The following is a 22,026-nucleotide window of genomic DNA, read 5'->3' as shown; positions in this document are numbered from 1 at the left end:
CCCAAAGCGCCCAGGGGAAGCGGGGGGCAAGCATCTGCAGGGCAGAGCTGGCCCGAGCTGGCCCCCGTGGGCCGGAGGGCGAGGCTGAACAGGCAGGGGGTGGGGGGGGAGGGTGTGGGGGGGGCTACTGGGATACGCTCCTTTGTACACCACCTCCCCTGTGAAACCAGCTGTGGCTTCAAACAGTACACGGCGTGACTTTAACTCCTTTTAATAGTGAGATATTTGAAATAAACAAACAAAAAAGAAAAAAATGGGACTAAATGGTCCATAAACATAACGTTAAACACCCCTTTCCACACAGTGCCTATTCGGTTTGTGCAGCTGCTGAAAACAGTGAGACTGCAATTTTTCAGCCACATCAGCAGCTGCAGCAATTACCAGTTCACTGATGGTCAGACAGTAAAGTGCAGCGCAGCCGGCGCGGGGCTCCCGTTCCCACCAGCGCTGTTTCTGAGCACACCCTGTGGTTTGCTGTCTCACACAGCGGTGTGCAGCCCCGTCCCAGGCAGGCAAAGCTGCTGCTCTCTGCGAGACCAGGCAGGACAAGGCATTCAGCCTGCTGCAACCCATTTGCAAGAAGGAAGGAGCCAAGATCAGTAACACTGGGTTGTTCCCCATATCCCCCGGGTACCAAAGAGGAAGTGCTTGAGGATGGTTCTAAGCTCTTGTGCTTTGTACTGCACCTTTAGATTTTGAACTTGAGATTTTACTGGATAATTTTAAAGGGTACGCCCTATAAGAACACACAAGGAAGACTCTGAATGTATTTTCTTAACAAATTTTCTCAGAATCTTTTCTCATAAAACTCCATGACTTACAATTTCTTATATATATATATATATATACACACACAACTACAAAGAATAATTAAACATATTCCAAAAATTATTCATTATTATGTATGTTAATGTATAAATTAGTTTACAATGCCTAATAACAAGCAGGTATAAAAGCTACATTAGGAGCCCTTAATAATTGTAATAATTCTCACAGCTCATATTTGATTGCTGCAGGAGACCAAAAAAATGAAACGACACAAACAGGTATACATACCTCAAAAAAGCTCTCTACATACTGCAATACGTACACTCCACAATCACTGAAGTTGTTCTGTTGTGGCACTTTGGGGTTGGAACCTTTCATGACATCTTTGGAAAAGCTTCTTTTGTTGCCTTTCCTGACTTCCCATTCCACCTCTAAGTATCTATGACAGAAGACCATGCAAGTTAAAACTTCTTTTTCCTTGAAGAAGTTTGGTAAAACCCCCCAAACCCAGATACGACACTTACTCCCTTAGTGTTTTCACCACGTTTGAGCGGGAGGGGCCTCTCAGCGAGTCCATGAGCAAAATGCAGGGCCTAGGAGAGAGCACCATTGGTAAGCACACAGCATTTCCCAGCTGTCTGGAGCCTTACACAGCTAGCTATAGAACAGTCTGCGGGTTGGCCTTGAACAAAGCTAGATCGATGCTAGAGAGCTTTGCCAAGGCTGCTATAATCCCGTAGCCAGGAGAGCTGAATGCAAAGTTCTCTTTAGATTTAACCAGAAACTAAGCACACTTAGGCATGCACCTAGAAAACACAGCGCTGTCAGATCGAAAGAGTTTGTTACAGGCAAAAACTAGCTGCTTAACCCCCTGTCAGGTGTCTGCTGCTCCTTCAGATACAGGAGGCATCTGGGACTAGAAAGGCACAGAACCACAAACATCCTCCCGGAGCAGCAGCTGGAGGACAGACAGGACAGACAACACCAGGTACGTTCAAGAAGTGATTCCAGCTAAGGAATCTGAAATCTACCCAACAGTTACCCACACAACACACACGTGCTCTGTTTAAGAGACTTGAGAAAAAGAACGTCTCCATAAACAAACATCTTCTGGAGACCCAAGTCTGCCTGAACACCCTCTTGAATGCTCCAGATTCTTACCTCCGATCGCTTGACCTGGAGGACACTACCTGGCAGCAGCTCTAAACAAACAATAGTTATCAGCTGCCTCACATACAACTGCTGATCTGTACCTCAAAGCTGACTCAGACCAGAGTTCGGAATCTCAGCACGAGATGCAAGATGCATTTGGAGGAATGAACAGGATGCAGATTACTCTTTGCAAAGCTCTGCTTTCTCTTTTCTAACCATACGTGTGCTCAGACGCAGTGTCTTTTACAGAAAGTGCACACTAATAAATTCAAACCATCTGCATGTATGGATGGGTTTGTGTGCATTGATAAATTAATTTACATGTCTGCAATTGTTTAGGCATAAGCATATAATCATTTGAATAATGTTTGCTTTTATTTGTACTGGTTTTAATTTCTGATAAACAGAAGTTACTATTTCTATAGCCAATGCTCGTTAAAAATGCACAATCCAGTACATTGCGGGGGGGGGAGAAGTGAAAGCCTTTTCAAGGTCATTTTCTCTTTCATATATAAGTAATTTTAAAACACACTAACAGTAAAGCATTTAAGTGCTTTTAATGACTTTTGATACTTCAGTGTCAAAGATCTTATGAAATTTCATATTTGGATGAAAATATTGTCTGGTGGACGGTATTATGTACAGATAATCCATCAGCAGAATGGGACAAATTTAGCCAGGCTCTCATCAGCAGCTCATAAATATTCTTAAAACTCACAGATGGATTTTTACCCCTTCACAAAAATGTATGAAGAATAACTCGTACACATTCCATAACATGTATAAACATATAATTTCTTCTGTACCATAAGAATGTACTGTGAAAGCCTTGACCTTTCTAGTAACTGTTATATTCACAAAGAAGAAAATATAAAAATGGATAAATAAATTGTGAAAAAATACAAAGGAAATTGTCAAGGCAATACGAGTAACAGCATTTTTGGATTTGGAATCATGCACTTCTGTCACACCAACATGCAAGTAATTGCAGTCAATGATTAGTAAGAAATAATTTCTGTATTTCAAATGTCAAAAAATATATTTTAAAGAGTTTTCAAATCCAAAACAGGTAAAAAAGTAAACAAAAAAACCCCATAACTCAATTTAGTACTGTGGAACACTCTTATTAAGAGAAAAAAGAATAATACTAAGAACAGAGAGGGGGGGATACTAAGAACAGAGAGAGAAAATAAAGAGAAACCGCTAGAACACATTTAGGTAAGAAATGGGGGAAGTTAAAAATTATTCCCATTTTCCTGTACTAACTGGAGTTGTGACAAAGGTCTTCTTTAATATTAAGTTAATTATTTCCATTTAAAGACATTAATCTGCTTTTTAATATAGAAGGATACATTTGAACATGCTTCTTCGCCTTCTTTTTGTAGGAATCTAAGTGCAAGATATCAAAGAACTGCCTTATTTGAAGAAACAATCTTCCCTTGCCTGAAGCAGCACACAAGCTTCACAGAAACCCAGAAAGCTCTTCTTTCCACTAGCAGTTTCATTCACTAAATTTTCTGCTCACTGAAGATACTACAAAGTATAACATCCTCTCTCAAACACTATTAACATGCTGATTAAAGTGATTGAAGACTAGAAGTGATTGTATTACTATTTCCCATAATTATTGTCTTTTAAATTTCATAAACTTTCATGAAATCTCTGTTTTAACTGTTTTAATACTTACTGTTTGCAGATAGTAGGCTTCAGGTGCCACTGTCCCATTTCTGAACTACAGTTATCATCTACAAGGCCACCATCATCACTACTGTCTTCCTACAAAACCAACATGTTTAGAGGTGTTTAAAAGCTAATATTGTTTTTCAAACAGATGCAAAAGAAATTATTGGTATACTTACCATTTTTATTCAAGACCAATAACAAGTTTAATAAATAGGTGGTAGCTTTAATCTGAAACTATTCATCGTTTGTAAAGTCTACATTACCAATTTTTAGTCCTATGAATTCTCAAATCCGCACTGGAACGACAGGGAGTGAATGGTCCTATTTACTTAACGACCACTGAAACTAGAAAAAAGCTGCAACTGGTATTTTCAAAGCACTGCTGGCTTAGAAGGGCTGCATCCCCATTATCTGGTTATAACCCAAACTACGAATACCTTCCCTTGCTAATGATTACTAGAAACTTGCCTGGCAGTTTCACGTATGTTATCTTCTTCTAGATGAAATGAGACAAAAGCTGCAATGAACTCAGCAGTAAAATTTGATCTTTGCTTCAGAATGCACCAACTTGGTTCTTGGGGCAAGGGAAATTACACCGCCACGATATTATATATAACGGGTTGCAAAAAGAGTCATGACATGAACCCGGGAATATCCTTTGACCTGATTTTGATATTGATCGCCCTGAAGGATACAGAAGTTTTAGGAACAGAAGCACTAAGCTACTGTATCTAAAAGTATCCCCTTGATCCATAGTTCCTTACCTTCCTACTGAGTTCGCTATTACTACCACAGATGTTAAGAGATGCTTTCAAAAAATGGGAACCCTCACACCAGTGTGATTTGTGCAATTTTTGTGAGAATTATGTACACTTCACTAACACACCAGATCCTAGCTTCAGACAACACACATCTACAGTGTGCACACAGCTTTCCAGCTGCCCATTCAAGATACAACAGTTTGCATTTCCCAAATAAAATTGCTAAATTCTTTACCTGGTTATCTTGGTCTTCAGAAAAATCTATAAGCTCATCTTCATTTAGTTTACTGCCATCAGCTGAGTCTTCACTATAGTTTAGCCTGATTTTGTGCAATCCATCTGTATCAATCACAGACAGTAGTATATTTAAACATCAAGTACTAGGTTATCACTGAAGACCAAAGTACTTTTAAATACCTCAGATTTCCTCAGGATCGCTCACAGTAACTGTAATACAGCTGACATGTAATATTTTATTCATGCATATGAACAAAAGTGGAAAGTTTCTTCCAAGTAACACAGCAGAAACTGTTCCTTATTCTGTGAAATACCTAAAAAAATTCTAGAGACCTAGACTTATGAATGTTATAGCTATACCTGTGAAAGAAGCAGGAACAGACAGCTACAGGCTCACTAAGTCTTACTAAACAACCATGCAAGACTTCAGAACAGATTTTTAAGGGAAAAAAAATAAAACTATGTGGAAATAAGTGAAAAATTAGTAACTCATGCCAGCAAAACCTGAAATCTTCTAAAAAAAAAAAAAAAGACCTTATATAAACGATATAGTGACCTGAAATAAGAAAACTTTTCCTAGAAAAGGGCTATATAATACATCTAAACAATCACAAAAATAGAAGCGTTGGTTATGGTGTCACTGGAGGATGTATTACTTATTAAAAAAAAAAAAAAAACAGGATTTCTATAAGAACAGTAACTAGGGCAATGAACTAGCTAATGGAAAAAAAACAGAGACCTGCATTTGAGAATACTTCAACAGAGAAGCTGAAGTGACACTTTGGGAAAGGGTTACTAGTGGAGTTCCACAGGGACAAATGTGGGAATTAGTCTTACTCAGTATCTTTGAAAAGACCTCAGCACAAGAAGTAGGCCATATACTAATGTGATTTATGTCTGACAGTTTCCTAAAAAATAAAAATTGTTATCAAGAAGAATCACATCTCATACAAGAATTGAGCAATAAAAAGAGGATTAGTTAAGTACTTAAACAATCCATGTATTTTGGATTATTTCTTCACAGTGATTTAGGTATCTGCTCCTACTGATTTACAAGCCCAACACCATGACCTAGCTGGAGATCAAGACATCTGAGTTTAAGCTCCCATGTACGCGCCCAGGGTCTCACTGAGCAGAGATCCTCAACTGAACAGCTCCTCTGTGTCTGCTTTAGGTCAGGACGAGGTGGTTTCTTGGTTTCACTCATTATACCATCAAAGCAGCAGCTGCTATCTTTTGAGATACCCCAGGATATCCAGGACATGTACGGATTTGGCAAAGTCAAGACCCACACCGTTCTGCAGCAACAGCTGAGGGCTGGGCAGAAAACCCAAGGCCTACATCCCTATCTTCCCTCTGGTTAAAAAGGAGTTTAGATACACAGGGTGTCTAAATTTAGCTGCCTAAACATATGCCCAGTGTCAATTTAAAATGGAATCTCACCCTTAAACCAGGACTGTGACCATAAGAACATCTGCGTTAAGGAAAGGGTGCATCCATCTGCAATGGCTGAGCAAGAGCCTGAGTGTTCTAGTAACAGAACGACCATCAGCCACCAACACAATGCACCCATTAAAAAAACGCAATTCTAGCAAAAATATGTCATACAGGACATTCCAACTAATTACAGACAAGTAACACGGCAGCATCCAAGAGACCAGACCATATCATACTGCAGCAATATCATAAACAGTAACAATCACACATAAAATGAAAAATCAGCTCAAACCAGAGCAGCTCTACACACACCCCCAGCTGCTCCACCAAGCCCTTCTAGGAGAAGTGACAATGGTTAACACAAATTAATACATTTCAAATAGAGAGCAGGAGTGTTTATACCACAAAGATATTAAAGTTGCAATAGCCTGCAGGATACGGATTAGACCATATGATTGATAACCTTTTCAGATCGTGTCATATAAGCTCTGCAGTTCCTCACTGTGTGAATTAAGTCCGTGGGAATACTAGCAGTGACTAAAGCCAAAGTTTTTGCACGACCAGCTGTTTTGTACTCTACACCTCAAGGGGATCCAAACCTTGCAGTGAGCAGAGAAAACAATCTTCTCCTAATTCCTTCATCTGCCTTTAAAAGTACGCCAGCTCCTTTGCTCACTTTGGTACAAACCCTGTTCCAGATCACTGAAACCAGCTTCCACAGCAGGAAGAAAGCCTCTCTAAATCTAACACCAAGGTCACGTGAAAGAATTTTAAAAATTATTTTCTGCCTACTGTTTTTACATAGCTCCTATCAGGCTATTAAAAGAATTCAACAGTGCTGAAGCACAATCTCCAATGCTAGAGGACACTGGAATGAAGGTTGCTCACACACTCTCATTTCAGTTCTCCCATGCACATGCATTATGAAGATCCGTGGTTAATTACTATTCTTTCCTTAACAACTACAGTCTTAAGTGATGCAAAGTGATACCTACAAAATTATTTCACGTGAAAAAGGCCACACAGCTGAAAAATCCAACTGATTTAGGAAAACAGGGTTTTACTTCTAGCCCTTTGTCCTAAGAGTTATGTCAACAGCCACAGAACCATTTTATACGCCATGGCTAGAAATTACTTACATTGCAAGCACTCGAACTTCAGACTCATACTAAACTTTCAAAGTATGAAGTTTGCACAGTTGCACAAGTAGTAACAGATGTGAATCCTCCAAATTGTTAATTAAAATTGGCATATTTTTACAATTACATACCCATAGACTGGCTAGCAGTTGTGAATTCACCCTGTATGCCGTTTTCGTCCAGAGTCCTATGGTCTAGTTTATGGCACGCCGATTCCACAGTGTTAGGCTCTTCCACATCAGTGTCTATTTGATGTAGTTTTTTGAAAGCACTTTTTCCCCTGCAAGGACTTCTTCTACAACATAAAGACTCACTGTCCTCTGTTTCAGTGTTTGAGTCATTTAAAGCTGTATTATACTTTTTGGTCAACATCTTCTTTGCTGTGGACTTGGAAGGCGAGTTCTGTGCATCTAGTTCATTTGGCAAAGGAGATGGTGTGTTACTCTCTCCATCTGAAGAGGAGGATTTTATCTGTGTTGCGGCGTTTTCATGATAGTGGGGATTTGGTTCATGTTTGGGTTTTTCTAAACCAGGAAAACAGATGACAGCCAAAAACCAGTGGGCACTGAAAAGGAAAAAACACATTTAAATCTAGCAATTACATTAATGCTCACAGTTAAACCTGAAGTTGGTAAAAAACAAAATATTGACTGCGTGCACAATATACACACAATGAAAAACCAAAGCCTGCCCCCTCTAGTTATCAAAGATAGATTGTAACAGCCGTTCACTTTTCTGAGCAGGTTTTACTCAAGCCTTCAGAGTCTTCTCCAAAGGTAAGATCACTTCATGCAAGTAGTCACCAACAAATTCATTAATATGATGCCGTTAGTTGAAAACAGGTGCTGGCAGTAGAGATTTTCAGTTGCATTTTCTTCCAATATAGGTTTATTGTAACTAAAGTATGATTTCATCTATACCAAACAGATCTCACTAGAAGAAAAAGACTAAAAAAGGTAAATCCAAAAGTTATTAATGACAACGGCTTAGAAGAAAGAACTCCAGAGAACCAGGTAAAACCTAGAAAAAGTACTCAGAAAAGTTAATTTCTGCTCAGTCTTTATATTGTCTGACACTTCTTATACTACAACAATGCATTTAAAGGCCTCACCTTACTGTTTTGTTTTTATCACCTGGAAAAAATGGTTTAGTCTCTTAACTTTTAACTTCAATTCACACTGTAATTTAACTTTCAATTTTATAATTATGAAGCTTAAGCCTTTACCAAATGTGAGAAAAAGGTGTGTTTACTTACGCTTCATTAAGGGGAACAAAAATGAAATCTTTTTCAAAAATGTCAACATGCCTTGTCCACGTTTTCACTCGTCCATGTCTTTTTTGTTGTATTCTGCAAGAGGAAACCAACACATGATTTTTAGAGTGGTTCATTTTAACGGAAAGACTACTTCTCCAGATATTTTCACCTTAACAGCTTCTCAAGATTTACAAGGTGTATTCTATACTTGTTAAAGGTCTGGATACTTCCTAGAGTACAGCTGGTAGCATGATATTTTCTGTAAGGACTTTATCTCTGTAAAGCATCTCTTCTTGCAGTCTTCGCTGTACTTAGTTCTTAGTTAAACTGACTTATCAACACTTACGAAAGGTTTGAAGTTTCATAAATATTTCTTCTTTCTCTTTGATTAAGGCGTTTATAGAAGAATGAACTGAACACATGTATTCTATCAGCATCTTCTTTTTTCAGTTTTTCAAGTACCAAATACCTGATTAGTTAAAAAAAAAAAATCATGGAAGTGTTACGTCAAAGTATTCATCACCAGAGTAAAAGGACTGCAAACAGTGCTGTCTCCCCACCAAACTGTTGCAGCCTCTCACAAAATAGCTGTAAGACTATTAGAGCTAACTAACCACAGGAATTAATTAATGCAAAATCTGTGTGTCAATATTCCAAGTGCTCTGCTCAATCAAGAAGTTGCTCTGCTGCTCTCGTATTTATTTTTATATCATGGCAGGAAAACAAATTTTCCATTAGTTTGTTACATAATGACCTATTTAGGAAAGACATAAATTTTATAACTGAGCCACTAAATCTCTGAACACTCCCCAGAATGATGCACTTCTTTTCTTTTCACCTCTAAAATATTTAATGGACTGAAAATTATACACACACACCTTATGGGTAGCATAAACAAAGCAGCAGCTAACAATTTAATACACTTTAACATCTGTGATAGAAAAAAATTAATTTATGTATTATGTTAATCAAACCAAATTAAATTCCAGGAAACACAATTATTCTGGAAAAAAAAAATTGAACTTAAAAAGGCTTTTTTCCCCCCCTTGCAGTTAAAGATTCTAAGAAATTTTAAAGAAACTTTTTTTCCCAGTGAGAACAATGACACTGTTAAACAGGAGAGGAATGAAAATTTCTTTCAAAGATACAGAACCACCTTCAAAATTAGAGCTACGCATAGTTGGAGACCAAGGTTATCAACTGACCCGTGAATCTTTCATGTCAGAACTTTTCAAGTTTCAATGTAAAATATGATTAAAAAATGATTTGATATAAAACTTACTTTAAATAAAAATCAATAATAACATCGTTTAAAAATTCTCCTTCATTTAGACAATGGAGGTCTTCATTGGTCACAGAAATACCACCTTTAGCTGGAGGAGGTGGGTAAACTATCAATCTGAAAAGATAAATATATTCAATAACAAACACGAAATGCCAAAAAACTCAAGAGAATTGTTACAGGCAAAAGATCAATATCTTACTTTTCTATAGGACCTATAAATACTGTATGTGGTTCTCCGATTTCTTCATCATCATCAAAATATGGTAACTGTTTATTTCGCGGCTGCATTTTGGTCTCAGAAGCAACCTTAAAATAATAAAGTCAATATTAATTTGCATACTGTGTTCAAATTCACCAAAAAGGTAACAAAGCTTTGTGAAGTTCTGCAGTGTAATATCCATTGTTTTTGAGAAGGACTTCAAGTTTGGGTTTCTTTTCCTTTCCTAGTTCATTCACTACACTTAGGTCTGTATGCACTTCTTGAAGAGCCACAAAGCTTTCAAACCCTTTAAGAGGTAGTTTTGTTTAGAGAAAGCATTAGCTGTAACTACAAGACCACAACTTAATTTCTTGTTTGAAATATTATAATCTTACCAGTAGATTAATTTGGAAACAGATGTCTAATTTTAGTACAAATTTCTCATCCCTCAATAATTTTTAAATGACAACATTACTTGTGAACCACTGTACAACCCTACGATCAAGCGAAACACACTAAAAAGTCCTGTGAATGCACAGACCATTTCCCGCAGTTTCATAACCCAGCATGGACCAGCCTGGGAATCGCCATATAAAAGCCAGCAGCTGGGACTTTTTTTCACCTAGTGACTAGCACACTGTCGTTAGTGTATTTGTAACCCAAACAATAAAAGGACTTTGTTATAAAAGAAAAACATAATTACATTTTTAATTTTTTCTCTGTGAGATGGGCTTCCTTTGGAATTGTCTTCCAAGCACTTAGTAAACGCAACAAGCCTGCCATTGGCTTCTTCAAATGAAATTTTCACAAAGAAGTCAGAAATATTATTTCTAATACCAATGTCAGTAATTATTTTTTCAAATATTGAGTTTGCATGAGGATCAAGGCCAGTTTCAAAAATCAGAATGATGTACTGTTCTTCTTGACCTACAAAAAAGCAGACAGAAAATGAGCAATTTTGAAAATATAAACTACGTTGCAATTATAACCAGATTTCAAAGACTCGTGGGCCAACACACATAGGCACTGCTGGCAATACATACAAGCAGTAATGTATGCAGACAGCCAGAAGGATTAACTACCAAACCCTTCTACCTATATTTGGAAAAAGAGCACATTCAACTTCTGCCTTCATCTGGAAATGTTAATTATTACAGCTGATAAAATTTTCAAAAGACACTGAATGCAAAGCCAAAACACTTTGAAATAACAGCTTCTCTGCTTACTGACTGTAAGACTCTGTAATCAATACTTTCTATTGTTGTTACAGTTCCTATCCTATTGCTTCAACAAAATTCCAGAAATTACGTATTCAGCATAATTTTGTCTCTCTACAGGGAAACACCATGCCCTAATTTCTCCCAGGTCAACACTAAGAAGTCTGGAGCAGCTCTCTCAAAAAAAAAAAAAAAAAAAAAATCAATCAAGTTACACTCATCTGTGGAAATTTATTAGAAAAAGAGAATTGTATGAAGAATGTAAATGGGCTTTTGTGGTCTCAACGTTTATTATAAAAATGGCTTTCATCTGTTCAACCCCTTCAACATCTACATGGTATTTTACTTTAAAATATTTCAATCTGGTTTTCTGCTTTCAAACAGAAGCGATTGCAAAAGGGTAAGGGCAAAGAAAGTGAGAACAAAGACAACATACACTAAATTCAACAAAAAACAGTATATGAGACCCTGTGATTCAGGTAGGTTCATGGTCTGTCCTGATCCTAGAAGACTACACTATAAAACACTACTGCTTTTTGAAAACTTTACATATTAAGGTCATCCCAGCATATAAACTCAGCGGTCCTCAGCCTTTTAGCTAGAACAGTCTGTAAGAATCACTTTTCATGGATACACAGCACTGACATCTACGTGTCAGCTCCTGCAGACAACAGAGGTTATCAGGGAACAGTGACAGGCTGGAAAATACCCTACTTCAGCTTAGGGTAGCTAGCAAGTAGGATGCAAAACTTAAACCACCGTTTAGAAACTAAACTGAATAGAATACCGAGGGGGGAAAAAGCCCATCTTTGAGATGACTGTTTCCAGACTTAAATGGGAAAATAAACATGAGGATTTTTTAAAAAGTGGATACAAACTGTACACCCCATATTAGAACCACGAAGTTCTGAGAGAACTACTCTTCCTGATTCTAGGCACGTACTGTTGGGTAGGTAAGTACAAAAACCTGTGATGGCAATTTCACAAAAGAAAGACACAGTTATTTTTCTCTGATCAGATTTCTGTTACCATAGAAACAGAAATCTCTTAAGGAACTCCAATCCACTGGCAACCAGTTTTCATTTCTAAAGTATGCATCTGAACGAGGATAGGAATTTCAAATGTCACGGCAACCAGAATCTTCATCTCACAGAGGTAAAGGGATCTCACCACACAGAACAGCAAAGCCCTGCCTGCTCTCAGGCCCTGTAACATCAACAAACCCAAACCTCTCTGCCCCGGTCAGCATTGTGCACAGAGAATACCGTCAGGCGTTCTTCCAGGCTACAGGCTAGCCCTAGGGAATCCTGCATTTCTTTTGGTACAGTGGCTTAACTTCAACAGGTCAGCCGACATGTTTACCAGAAGTTGGAGAATGTGAGTCGGTTCAATCAGCTATTGTACAAATACCACCCGCTCACATCATGTGAAAAACAGAAATGCAGCAAGTTGCACTAAGAGGAGTTATTTAAGCAGTCAGACAGAGGAACAGGATTCAGGCTGCAAATCCCAGCCTCACGTAGCTGGCTAAGTCAGAGCTGCAGGGACCTGTTTTTCTGCAAGAAAAGAGTTTTGGTTATTTTGAACCTGGCATGTTAACTGCTGTGAAAAATAATCTCTCAGCAGTGTATTTCCCAATTCACTGCACACAGAATTTAGGTGTGTAACGGGGTTTTGGGTGTTCCCATTTTGGGAACTGGGCATCTACACACAGCTGCTTCATGGCTATGGATTCAGGCTTAAAGGAATTTCATTGCTCACAAAGCCAAGAGCAACTGTGTTATCACAAAGTACTCCCAGGCATGCAGTACAATAAAACAGCTGGCTGGAAAACTAGCTCAGAGCCACAGCCTCAGAGAGAAAAGCTGGGGGGGGAAAGGCTGAGACACAAGCTAAGGGAAGGATTTCTTACCCGGACCGCTCAGGAAGCTTTTCCTTTTTTCATCTGTGAACATTTGCGTTCGCCTGTGGTCTAATGCCTGCTCCCAGGATTGCCTCTACCTCCCCCGCATGCTCTCCAATTACTTTTGTAATTGCAATACTCCCTACAGCTCATACTTTTTATAGAAGTGGATGAGGTTACTATAACACCATTATGTGTTGGAAGCACACAATTTTGAGATCTTTGAAAGCATGCTTCCTCCATTTGAATGCATCATGTATCTATGAAAGGGAGTACAAATACAAATAACCACAAAACTTAACCTAATGAAAAGCCAGTTTCAGGGGAAAAGGACTCTCTGCTAGTTTAAAAAATAGGGTGCATATGAAGATGCTAGACCCTTGAGGAAAACGATGTTAAAATTAAGTTTAATTTTAATATACATGAAGACAATCCACTTGTTTTCTAAGCAGATATTTGTCTACATTACAACATCACTACAAGCATATGGGAAAATCCCCAAGCCCATCCACACAACAGCTTCTGCTGCAGCTATGGCCTGTAAGCAAAACAGCACAGAAAGCAGCATAGCAAAGGCTGTCACAGAAATGTGAAGGCCCACATACAAAAAGTAAACAAATCAATTTGCTTTCATTCAGTACAAACACCACTGAAAGCAGTTATACTAAACTGACTGCATGTTGTAACTAGCATGTGTCCAGACAAAGAGCAGAGTACTGCTTTGCCGAGCTGGTTTTTCAGAAAAACACCCCACCTGCCCCAACCAGCGATGCCAGCTTTATTCTTCAGTGCCCTCAGTCTAGACCCAAAACCCTAGACACAGTTTAAAGTGGATCAGTACACTGAAATTGGTTTACTTACTGTCTCCTCTACATTCGTACCAGACGTTATCTTTACTCATTTTCAGCTGCTCTCTCAGGCTGCTACAGGTCGATGGTACTGTTTGTAGGAAAACTACTGGTAATTTTCGGACGCTACACCATTCACATTTGGTAAGTTCTGAAGTTTTCAGGTTAATCTCTTGGATATCGCTTTCTGATTCTAGAAGAAAATAATGACACTCTATTAAATGACAGTAAAAGCGCATAGGTTTCCTTCACAACTTCCCCTTGATTTCAAGAAGAGATCAGTATGTGCTCAGTAACTTTTAAGAACGTTTTTGAAAGTTGAAAATTAACACATATCCAGGAAGTGAAGTCTGTTAATATCTTAAAAGATGAACTGAACTCCAGTGTCAGCTTTCAGGAAAGTAATCAGAAACAAACTCTTTTCTTCTCACCAACTTTAATCTATTTTTAATTCCACAGAAAATACAGCATTTCCACTGCTGATGTAGATTTGCAACTACTGCTACGACACATTTTACAGCAGGTTTGTAAAACTTTCTTTGTAGATTTATCTTAGACCAAGTTCCCTTATGGAAAATAACTTTTAAATGAAGAGGAGAATAAACACATGCAGAGAAATGATCTGATTGCCTGAGGAAAATAAGGTACTGCTCTCAGTTTACTACCAAAGAGAAATGTCAACAGCATGGTAAATTTTTAACACTGCATCTGATGCCACTGGTGCCAAGGTTGAGTATTTTATGAGTTTCATTGAATTATAAAAATGGAAGGAAAAATATATGTAGTCAAAGTTCTTCTAATTTGGTGAAGAAATGCGAAAGCTCAACGCCAGCAATTCTTTCTAGATCATTAAAAGAGTTAATGGTAGTCACTGAAAGCTTTAGTTAGTGGCAGCTTCCACCACTGTACAACATGCTCGATGGCAGCCTCCACCAGAAAAGCTACCTCCTTACATAGGGGACAAAACACAGACGGGACAGGAGGAGAAACGGAGCTAACATAAAGTCGTTCTAATAAATAAAAATCAATATATGAAGTCTGTCTCCTCCTCCTTTCCCCATAAAAGGGACGAGAGACTGCAGGGAAAAAATTTCACAATGCAGCTCTTTTGACTAAAACTTAATAGACATTTTCCACAAATTTTACTAAACTTTTCACTGTTTGGGGTTTTTTTAAAAATTCATTTAACACATGAAAACTTTTATTTTTTATGCGTCTAAATTTTAGATGCAACACAAATACTCGACTGAGCAAAGGCTTCGCTATCTTTACAGGCTGTGAGACACCTTTTTCCATACAATAAGGACAAAATACAATAGTTCTCTTTTACAAATAGCAAAAGGCAAAATTCCATAGGACTGCATGTTCATGGAAACTTAAGATTAACAAAAGGAGGCAAAGCTTCTTTTCAGGCCCAAAGCAAAACCCTACAAAGGAAAACAAAGGAACTAGAACAATAGTTGCGAGCTCACCATCTCCTAAACTATGTCACTGTATTTCTTTCAGTGACATGAAATATGCAACATATAGGCTAGAGAATAAAAGATTTTAAAGGGATATATAGACAGAAAAGGTCTAAGACACCTGTGTGGTTTTAACCCTCTACTTCTGCATCTACAATAAAAGAACTAATATCGTGTTAGAGGTAACATGTTACAGGAAGTTACTCTTGCCTATTGTTTTTGTCAATAATTTTCACAACCACCTTTGCCAATCATCCCCAGAATACCTACAGCTTTTCAACTAGGATGAAGGGGAAGAACTAATGACACAGTTGCATGCACACCACAAACTGCTAACTCCTTCGAATGTGTGTATTTATATGTATTAACATAAAATGAAAGATGTACTCACCTTCTTGACTTTCTAGGCGTATTTTGATATAATCCAGGCAAAACTGTGGGAGACAACACAACAACAAGATTTCACCACTCCTCCACACCAAAACTGACTTAATGCCTTTTAACTGTTAGTAAACATATTTGAATTAACTACTTGAGTAACTAAAATTTTAAAATCAAAATGTAAAATGTAATTTTAAAATAAAACATAGTGTAAATTTCAGCACACCTCAAGGAAGCAAGTATATTCTTTACTATACAATGTCTATGGTTAACCCCAGAAAGACGTACACATTGGATCTGGCTTACTGCACACAACCTACGTTCAACGTCTCCTTGAACAGCTCCATGTAACTTAGAAGGTTAACAAAAAAATCTTGTTCTTCTATAGAAGTAAATTATTCACCTGCAGGCATGTTTCCTCCTCCCACCTATCAATATCCATTTTTCACTTAGTGTGACCTTCAATTTTCTGAAGAAATGCATGCTAACCCGTAACCCCCCCCAACCAAGTGAACAGGGTTCAAGGACTCTGCAGGCATGACGTTTCTATTAAACACCAGAACTAGACTGTATGTGATCATACGTGGGGATTCTTTAGGAATAACAGCCTCAGAAATTAGAGACAAACTTACTGTTCCAGAGACAAAGGCAATACATTGTATGAAAATAACAATGTCCATCAAAAACTAAAGGAGATTTGTCAAAAAACAGGTTTACTTACAATCACAGGTTCCACTACCATTCTTCGTAGCGTTCCTATTCGTATACTTCGACAGTTCAGAATGACACTTTCACAGGAATTTTGATAATTTAGAGGTACAGCCTCAGTTACAATCTCTTGAGAAATAACTTTACGACGTTTTACCGGAGTGCTAGCCACAACGTTCCCAAACTGAAAAGTAATTTTCAAGGTTTCAGAAAATCTCACCAAGATTTATTGCCAAAACAAGCTTGTTACAAACCAGTGACTCAATTTCCAGCTACTTTTCTGTTGGTCAATAGGATTACTCACTATAGCATCCACCTCAGCCATATACAGAAGGCAGACAATTCCTAAAGGACTCTTTGGAACACCTTGTAGACATTTTGTTAACATTTCCAAACCTCAAATAATGCTTCTAAAAATTGCCAAAACCAACTTAGGTTTCATCATTTTGAAACACCGTGCAGCCTGGCAACACAAGGTTATCTTTAACACATGTTATCTGATTATTTCTATAAAAACACTAGTGCTGTAAAAGCACCACAATGTTTATGGTTTTATTTTTTCTTTCAGTTTTTATTAGTCCAAGCTTTTGGTGACTGAAAACACGAAGTTATTACTGAAGTAGAGTGAATCACCACACTAGCAGGAGTAGAATCTTCCAGAAAAATAAAGAAATAAGCCCAATCAAAATTCCTTAAAGCAACTCTACAGAACTATTAAGCAGCTTTTAGGACAGATTCCAGGGTCAGAAGACTAAACGCTGAAAGAAAGCTGTGGAGTTCAAGACAGTCTATAGATGCTGGCTGAAGCTACAATCTCAATGAAGTCTCCTGTTTACCAACAGAACAATCTTACCAAAACCTATTAAAATGAAAGCGGGTTGACAGCCATCACATTAATATATTTATTTGTTGTACTGCTTATATTGCTCTACTTTGCTGAAGGACTGTCTGCACACTAGTCTTTTCTTTAGTATTTATATAGTTTCATAAAGCTGTCCATTAATAAACATTCTTTTGGGTTACAAAATCTAATTAAACTCCCACAGAAAAAAAGCATTTTAAGGGATTCAATACTTCTATTCAGACTAAATCTCGACAAGCAGTCCCTAATCACCAGCCCATCTTGGCCATAATTCAACATACACTTTTGGATGCTTCATTTAAATACAGTGGAGAAGGCAGAGATTCTAAACCCCTGTCATTAAAATATTTTCCTAGGACTCTTGAAGACAGCTTTTTATTTTTGTCTGCTGTACTAGCTCAATATTATGAAAAGCTCAAAACTCAAATCACAAACAGTAAGACAGTAAACATCTAAGTGGTGCTATATTCAAGGGGCCTCTTCAGTAAAGAATTAACGAATATTTTAAGAGAAAAACAAATGAGCAAAGCTTCTTAAAGCTTGTTCTATCGAATCTGCCAAAAACACTGTGGTACTCTCAATTCTTGGTAGTTTCCTTGAATCAGTGCAAAGTCTGTGTTACATTTTACAAAAAAAAAAAAAATCTGGCTCACTTGTTCACAGAAATCAAGCTGTTTTACCCTGTCTAAAATACACAGTTAACTTCCAGTGTTACAGCTGGTTCTGAAAGCCTAGTGAACAGGACCACATGGATATCCAAAGGAAAACATCTGGGAGAGTATCAGAAGGCTTAGACACCAGTGCCTTCACAATGCAACGCTTTCAATGAATCTAGCACATAGCACCAGAACAACTGAAACTCTAATAAACTATTTATCATCACTTTAGCGTTCTGTAACTCAGAAAACACAAAGGATTTCAGATTTCTACCTGCACTCTTATCAGATACTCCTGTTGAACTTAACTCATAATAGTGAAACCGGACAAGTGACACAAGAAGGGTTTTACCTCAGCACTATTTAACCCCAGTTGCCACAGGGAATTTATTCTTCTTGACGGCTCACTATTGAGTTTTAACATACTGTGAAAACTGTCCCCTTTGAGAGCACTTAAGGAGTCTGCTCATAGTGCATTTTTTTGTCTTTGTTTATCCAATTCTTATCTAGTGGTATTCAACCGAAAAACAAAAGCCCCACAATGAAATCCGTAAAATAAGTGCTATTAATTGTGACAGCTGTCAGAGTATTTTAATTTCAAAGGGCCACTGTCGTTGCCAGTGTCTCTTTTCACCTTTAAATTCACCCATCCAAAGTCTGCCCAGGTAACAGCCGGTACTAACATTCCTCTGCCAGCTACGTAGCCCTGGAGTTTCACAGCCAGCCTGCCCACTCTCAGAGAGTACACGTTCAGCACAGAAGCTGCTATGCTAAAAGCATTATCAAGTCATTATGAATGCTTGTGAAAATACAATGAACACATTTTCTTATGTTTCCAGTATCATGTAAGCTGAGATACTACTCGACGAGCTGCTAAATAAGAAGAGCAATCAAATATATAATCAACTTCTCACAATGCAAGACAAGCCTTTACATTTTCCATTTATGAACTGATTTTTGTTTTCTTTAAACAAAGCATTAAATAGTACCTGATCTTTCATTCTTGCTTTTCTTGGTAGTGTGACTGCAATTTCTGTATCTGTTGTTATACTACCTATTCTCTGTTCTATTCCACAACTGTTTTCCTTTAATGCTGCTTCCACCTTTCCTGTAGAAGGAGCTGGGGAGGAGCGGGCTGAATCTGCAGGACGAGGTGAAATGCTTTCCATTCTCCTAGTGCTGCCACTATCCTCCTCCTCATCATCATCACTAGACAAAACAACTAAACAGAAAATAGTAAATTCTCAACCACTACATTTTCCTGTAACAGAAATTTCTTTTCAAGCAATGGCTTAAAAGTAATTTATGTAATTGTCCTGCAGTGCCAAAAAAAAAAAATCCCACATTTATCATTACATTATGCTTTTATTAATGTTCATTTGGAATCTGCTCACAGATGCCCTCTCCCTCACTTTTTATTTCTCATAACTATACAAGAAATGGGTATCATTAATCTGCCTCTAGACACAGAAGTGAAGCCATCCATTTCTTGGTTCAATCCAGAACTGACAGAGAATAATACAGCTTAAGAAAAACTGACAAAACAAATTATGACTGTAATTGTTCAAATCAGTAAGGCAACACAGTCTAGTAAACTGAGCATGGAACTAGAAACATCATTTCCCAAATCCCAGTTCCTTCCTGCTTAATAATTAATTGGAGTTTACACAGAGAAAGCACAAAAACTAATATTTTACAAATGATGAAATTTAAATAAATGGGAAAACGTTGACAGGGTTCAGATGCACAGACTGTCTTTTCCTTTGTCTTTTCCTTTGGGAGGATGAATGACAGAATTCTGCTAAGGATGCCCTTTTTAAAATTACAAAGTGCATTATAAAAATATATTAAATTATAAAAAGGTCTGTCCCTCCTCCCCAAGAACATATGCACAAAAAAAATTCCACATAAAAATCAATCAGTGATGTAAACCTATAAGGACAGTTCATTATACAATATTTACTGTTTCCAGTTTATAGCTATAGTCATAAAAAGGTACTTACTTGGATCATTTAGTTCAGATGGTCTTGCACTCCTCTGTCTTAAGCTTCCTGTAATTTTAGGATTTTTTGTCCCAGTTATAAGACCAACTTTTCCATTCTGTCGTAACACAGAATGTCCTACAACTTCATTACTCAGCAGAATATCCGTCGGACTTTTCCCAACAGCAGAACTATAAAACTTCTTTGTGTTGAACCCTGTACCTGTGGATTTTTGCCCTGTTGAATTCTGATGTATTGAAGAACGTGATAAAGGTCCCACCGATTCACTTAATGTCACAGTTTGTCTGGAGACTCTTTGCAAATCCTTCAGAGAAGCACTGTCACAATGTCGGCATTTGGTCTGATTTTCATTTGCCCTCCCACAGTTTGGGCAATCAGTAGAATAATCAATTTGTTCCAAAAGCTAGAGGGGACACACACACACACAAGATCAGTAATTGTATAAATACAGAGATACCATTTCCAAATCCTGCACTTAATTTCTGTTCAGAACGAAGACTGACAACACTACACTAGCAATTACAGTAAGCACAGAAAGCAAACATTAAAATACACTTTGATTTTTTCATTTAAGAAAATTAAAAACATTCTAAGAGGAATAAATGTCATTTGTGACAATTTTTAAAAAGCGATTAATGTTGGACAATTTACGTTTTCCTTCTTGTCTTTTTTCTTTCCATACATAAAAGGCTGCACACCATTCAGATACATACAACCATCAGCAGGAGGGTTCAGTTACAGCAATTCTGTAAAACTGGTTTCACTGGATCAAAATAAAGCAGCCTAAGGATCCACAGCGCAATGCTAAAGAGGACTAGAAGCACCTCCAAGTCATGGAGTTCATCTGTCCTCCCAATATATCTTCTAAAAGCCTGGCAAAGCATGAAGGAAAATCACCCCTTCAGAATACCAAGAAAAAAAAAAAGAAAAAAAAGAAAAATAAAAAAAAAGAAAAAAAGTAGAGAGAGAGATAGAGTGGGGGAGAGAAAAGAAAAAGGAAATACATTGTTCTAGAGTCCAGTATCTCAGAGGAGAAAACAGGACTTGAGGAAAAGGAGTTCTCTGAACTTTCAAGAGGAAAGCAGGAGCTACAAGGGAACATATATCCTATCACTGCGAAGACAGATGTGTTTTGTTTCTCTCACATCTCTACTAGGTCCCACTTAATTACGTATTGCAAAATCCAATCCTATGCAATAAAGAGGACTTCCTCAGGTGTGGGAGCCTCAATCATTTGTGAAAACAAATATAAAGGCAAAAGTCATACAAGGGGAAGACAGTATTTTTACAAAATTTCTGCAATTTAACAAAGCTACACGTAATGCAGGGAAACAGAAGCAAAAAAACTCCCCGTGTGTAAAATCTATCAGACCTTTAAAACCTGAGCGGTGGGATAAGATAGCAAGTGACATGAAAACTACTGTTGTGCTCCAGTGCTTAGGTACAGGATGTAGTTTTTACAGAGATACTGTTAATCACATAGAAGAATTTCAATCAGACATTAAAATATTCAATAGAAGCTACCAATTGTACATGAAGGAGCTTAAGTACAGAATAACTGCACCACTCTACCTTAACCACACAGCAAAAATTTAAAACCAACTTCCTTTCCATGGTTTGAGAGCATGCATCTTGAGGATAGGGGCGGCAGTGTTTAATTAAGAGGGGCATACTCTGTTTTAGACTCAATTTTAGGATAAATGACTACTTAAATAGATGAGTGCTACCTAAACGTGTCTGCCTTATAACTTGCATAATAAGCTTTGAAATCTGCAAAATACAAATACCATATGTCCTATACAAATACTCTGCCCTAGCTTTAAAAGTTTCAGGATACAAAGCACATTATTTTTCAGATTTTTTTATAAGTGCTTACGAAGCAGAAAATCCTTCTTCCTTTAAAAATTATGTACATTTTTAATAATTAGAAAGTGCAAACTGCTATAGTCTAGTAAGATGAAAACCATTTGCGCTTGGCCTGACAAGCAGCCAGTTATGTCTGTAATTCCTCTGGCACAAAACCCCAACCAACACTTCTGAATTGTTCACAGGTTCCACAAACCTCCCAG

The 22,026-nt window shown here is 37.6% G+C and overlaps 2 protein-coding genes across 2 annotated transcripts in view; both read right to left on the bottom strand.

Annotated features, from left to right (window-relative positions):
• Nucleotides 1-1,056: 1,056 nt before the first annotated feature.
• LOC104462654 (sentrin-specific protease 6-like) lies at nucleotides 1,057-7,599 on the bottom strand (the record flags this gene model as incomplete). The annotated part of the gene is made up of 5 exons (XM_010074690.1): nucleotides 7,309-7,599; nucleotides 4,600-4,703; nucleotides 3,608-3,696; nucleotides 1,293-1,361; nucleotides 1,057-1,207 (listed from the first exon to the last, which is right to left on the bottom strand). Coding segments are annotated over exons 1-5 (654 nt in total), but the record flags the coding sequence as incomplete, so codon positions are not given.
• LOC104462653 (sentrin-specific protease 6-like) overlaps nucleotides 7,178-22,026 on the bottom strand; it is a 37,961-nt gene continuing 23,112 nt past the window's right edge. Inside the window, 12 exon segments of the mRNA XM_010074689.1 lie at nucleotides 7,178-7,695; nucleotides 7,697-7,742; nucleotides 8,433-8,525; nucleotides 8,779-8,901; nucleotides 9,715-9,831; nucleotides 9,917-10,023; nucleotides 10,620-10,843; nucleotides 13,898-14,077; nucleotides 15,739-15,781; nucleotides 16,450-16,620; nucleotides 18,944-19,176; nucleotides 19,958-20,360. Of these exon segments, the coding sequence (XP_010072991.1) occupies nucleotides 7,645-7,695; nucleotides 7,697-7,742; nucleotides 8,433-8,525; nucleotides 8,779-8,901; nucleotides 9,715-9,831; nucleotides 9,917-10,023; nucleotides 10,620-10,843; nucleotides 13,898-14,077; nucleotides 15,739-15,781; nucleotides 16,450-16,620; nucleotides 18,944-19,176; nucleotides 19,958-20,360 (1,791 nt within the window). The 3' untranslated portion in view covers nucleotides 7,178-7,644.

The sequence above is a fragment of the Pterocles gutturalis genome, unplaced genomic scaffold, assembly GCF_000699245.1.
Source record: "Pterocles gutturalis isolate BGI_N339 unplaced genomic scaffold, ASM69924v1 scaffold34432, whole genome shotgun sequence".
Classification (NCBI taxonomy): domain Eukaryota; kingdom Metazoa; phylum Chordata; class Aves; order Pterocliformes; family Pteroclidae; genus Pterocles; species Pterocles gutturalis.
The sequence above is the reverse complement of the archived record's forward strand: the minus strand, read 5'-3'. Positions and strand labels throughout refer to the sequence as shown.